At 50.7% G+C, this 2,633-nt stretch overlaps 1 protein-coding gene across 6 annotated transcripts in view; it reads left to right on the top strand.

Moving 5' to 3' along the window:
* Nucleotides 1-1,668: 1,668 nt before the first annotated feature.
* LOC135113989 (zinc finger protein castor homolog 1-like) overlaps nt 1,669-2,633 on the top strand; it is a 91,294-nt gene continuing 90,329 nt past the window's right edge. For all 6 annotated transcript variants that reach the window (XM_064029564.1, XM_064029567.1, XM_064029569.1 and 3 more), the window contains exon 1: nt 1,669-1,816. In XM_064029564.1, coding sequence (XP_063885634.1) covers nt 1,684-1,816 — 133 coding nt within the window. In that variant the 5' untranslated portion in view covers nt 1,669-1,683. The remainder of the gene's footprint in view (nt 1,817-2,633) is intronic.

The following is a 2,633-nucleotide window of genomic DNA, read 5'->3' as shown; positions in this document are numbered from 1 at the left end:
TAGCGTTCAACATTACGACAGAATCCGAACAAGCAAGTAAACAAACATACAAACAAACAGACAGACAGACAGACATACAGAGATGCAGACATACAAGTAGTAGAAAAACACAATTAAGAATAAGTAAATCAATAAATACAAACATAAATAAAAAAGTGTGTGTGTGTGTGTGTGTGTGTGTGTGTGTGTGTGTGTGTGTGTGTGTGTGTGTGTGTGTGTGTGTGTGTGTGTGTGTGTGTGTGTGCAAAATCCAGCGGGTGGAGGGATGGAGCTGAGCCTCGATAACACCTTCTCCAATTATTAGATTCAAGGGGCTGGGCGGCGCGTTGGTACTACCTGATTGAGTCTTACATGAACCCTCTTACGCGGCGACTGTCTGTCTGTCCGAGGCTGATAATGAGTGGACGGCTTAGAGACAGCCCCGAGCCGCGTCTCCATAGCATTCATGGCTTATCTTGCATCCTGGGGACACACAAAAGGTTTACATTAAGGGTTGAGGTTCATCATAATGCTTAATCTGGTGGGCACGTAGCTCTCTCAGCCAACCCTTCTCTTCCTCCCCTTGTCTGCCCTTCCCTTCCCCCTCATCCTCACACGCCCATACAGCGGAGACTTTAATCTGCCTGGCGATGCCCCTCCCCGCCCGGCCATCACTCTCCGGGTTTTCAGAAGGGTTCAGTGTCTGGCTGGGGCAGGAGTTGATGCGGTATGAGGTGCGAGACATTACTCTGTGCTCCCCGCCCCTCGCCCCAGCCCCTCGCTCTCCCGCCCATCTGCCTCAACTGCCTCTCTCTCCCAGCTGGAGTAGGAAGTCTTATCGTCTCTCTGGGGTGACCCACCATTCATGTTTTTACTCCAATCTCCCTCACTCAAGTCAGCGCCGCAGGGTTACGCTGGAGTCACGAATCATGTCACCTCCATCCCTCTCCCACGCCTCCTCTCCCTTCCCCCCCTCCCCCCCGTCGTCCCAGACCTAAATAATTCTTTGCATTATTCTCACGGCCTGAGAAGCAGCCAGCCTCCTCCACGCCGCCCACTCCTCGCCCGTGCTGGCAGGCTCCCACAGCAGGCGGGGCGACACGCTCCCTCCCCCGCGCCACCTCCGGAAGTGACTTGTTCACACGTACAGGAAACATATTGTGTCTCCAGCTCTTAATTCGTGGCCCGGCAGCTGCCAGGTCGCGCCCATTATCCCGTGGTGTGCGGCATCAACCGTCGCCTGCGGGCCTTAACTTCAGCTAATTTTGGGCAGCCGCTGAGCGCTGAAACAATACCAGGTGACCAAGCAGCGGCCGCGGGATTCCCGGTGACTTTTGGCGGGATATGAAGATGTCGTTCGTTACGATGGTTATTATTTCAAAGCTGGAAAGTTGAATTTGTATAATACTACCGCAATTAATGATGTGATAATTTTATGCAGAAACAAACTTCATATTTTATCTAACAAACTACTCATACAGAACGAGCATCCCAGAGGGAAGAGAGGGAGAAGGAATGGAGCGAGGATAGGACAAGCAATATAATCTGAGTAACCTAAATGACATAACACGTAGCAACTACAATAATTGTGGTGTTCAAAAACAGAAGCTCGGGCCATACTACCTGAAGGAAATTTAGTGACCAGAAATCTTTCACGTAAAGCACAAAGGTAAAATGATGTAATGTCTAGGAGAGTGATGCTTCATGTTATCAATCCATGTTTCTTATCGCGTGTGTGGAGAATATTTCATTAAAGACATTCTTGTTATCTTTTCAGGTAAGCATGTGTCGGAGGCAGCGGATAGACCACGCCGGGGGACAAGGAACCCTGAGGAACGTGAGTACATCTTACGGAAAAAATACTACTCGGCATTTATGAGCATCTCCAACTTCAAAGAAATTCCTGTGTGTGGCACCATAAATCTGGCGGGAGCAGTGTGTGGCGTGACGGACGAGCCGCTCTGTCCTGCGTGGCGGCAGCGGTGGTCGCCATATTTGCGTTGTCTTGGTCTTGGTTTTTCTTGTTAAGTGTCGTAAGTGTTGTACCCTTCATGAAACACTGCTGTTGTTACTGTACCTATTACTTTTTCTCTTTTCTCACTTCCCCTTTAATTTTACCTCCATCGCACAAATCATGCAGTCACCCTTATTCCTCTGTCAGCGGGATGAATATGTTTCGGTTTCTTGGCTTGTGTTGGTTGTCTTGCCGCGCGCACGTCGCCTCTGGTGGGTGTGGGCGGCGTCCTGTTACGTTTGCTACTGTCTGCTGCGGCGGGAGTGAGGGGGAAGGGGGGGAGGAGGGAGAGGACGGGGACATGTAGTGACGTAGAGTTTAATATCCCTGACTATCTTTTTTTTTTTTTTTTCATTCTTTTTACTTCCCCCTTACGCTGCTCCTGCTACTGCTACCGTGGGTGTGCTCCGGCCCCTCTCATCGCCACCCGCTACGGATTGCACAAGCGGGGCGAGTACTTACACCCCTCCACCACCACCACCACCACCGCCGCCGCCGCCCTTGCCTCCTCCTCCTCCTCCTCCTCCTCCTGCTTTATGTTGTTTCTTCCTCTCCAGTTACCGATGTTTGACTCCTGTACATGTGCTGTATTCTGTTATCCGTGGGACCTCATTATGCTAACTCTCTCTCTCTCTCTCTC

The sequence above is a fragment of the Scylla paramamosain genome, chromosome 27, assembly GCF_035594125.1.
Source record: "Scylla paramamosain isolate STU-SP2022 chromosome 27, ASM3559412v1, whole genome shotgun sequence".
NCBI lineage: Eukaryota > Metazoa > Arthropoda > Malacostraca > Decapoda > Portunidae > Scylla > Scylla paramamosain.
Note: the sequence above shows the minus strand (reverse complement) of the source record. Positions and strands in the feature narration are given on the sequence as shown.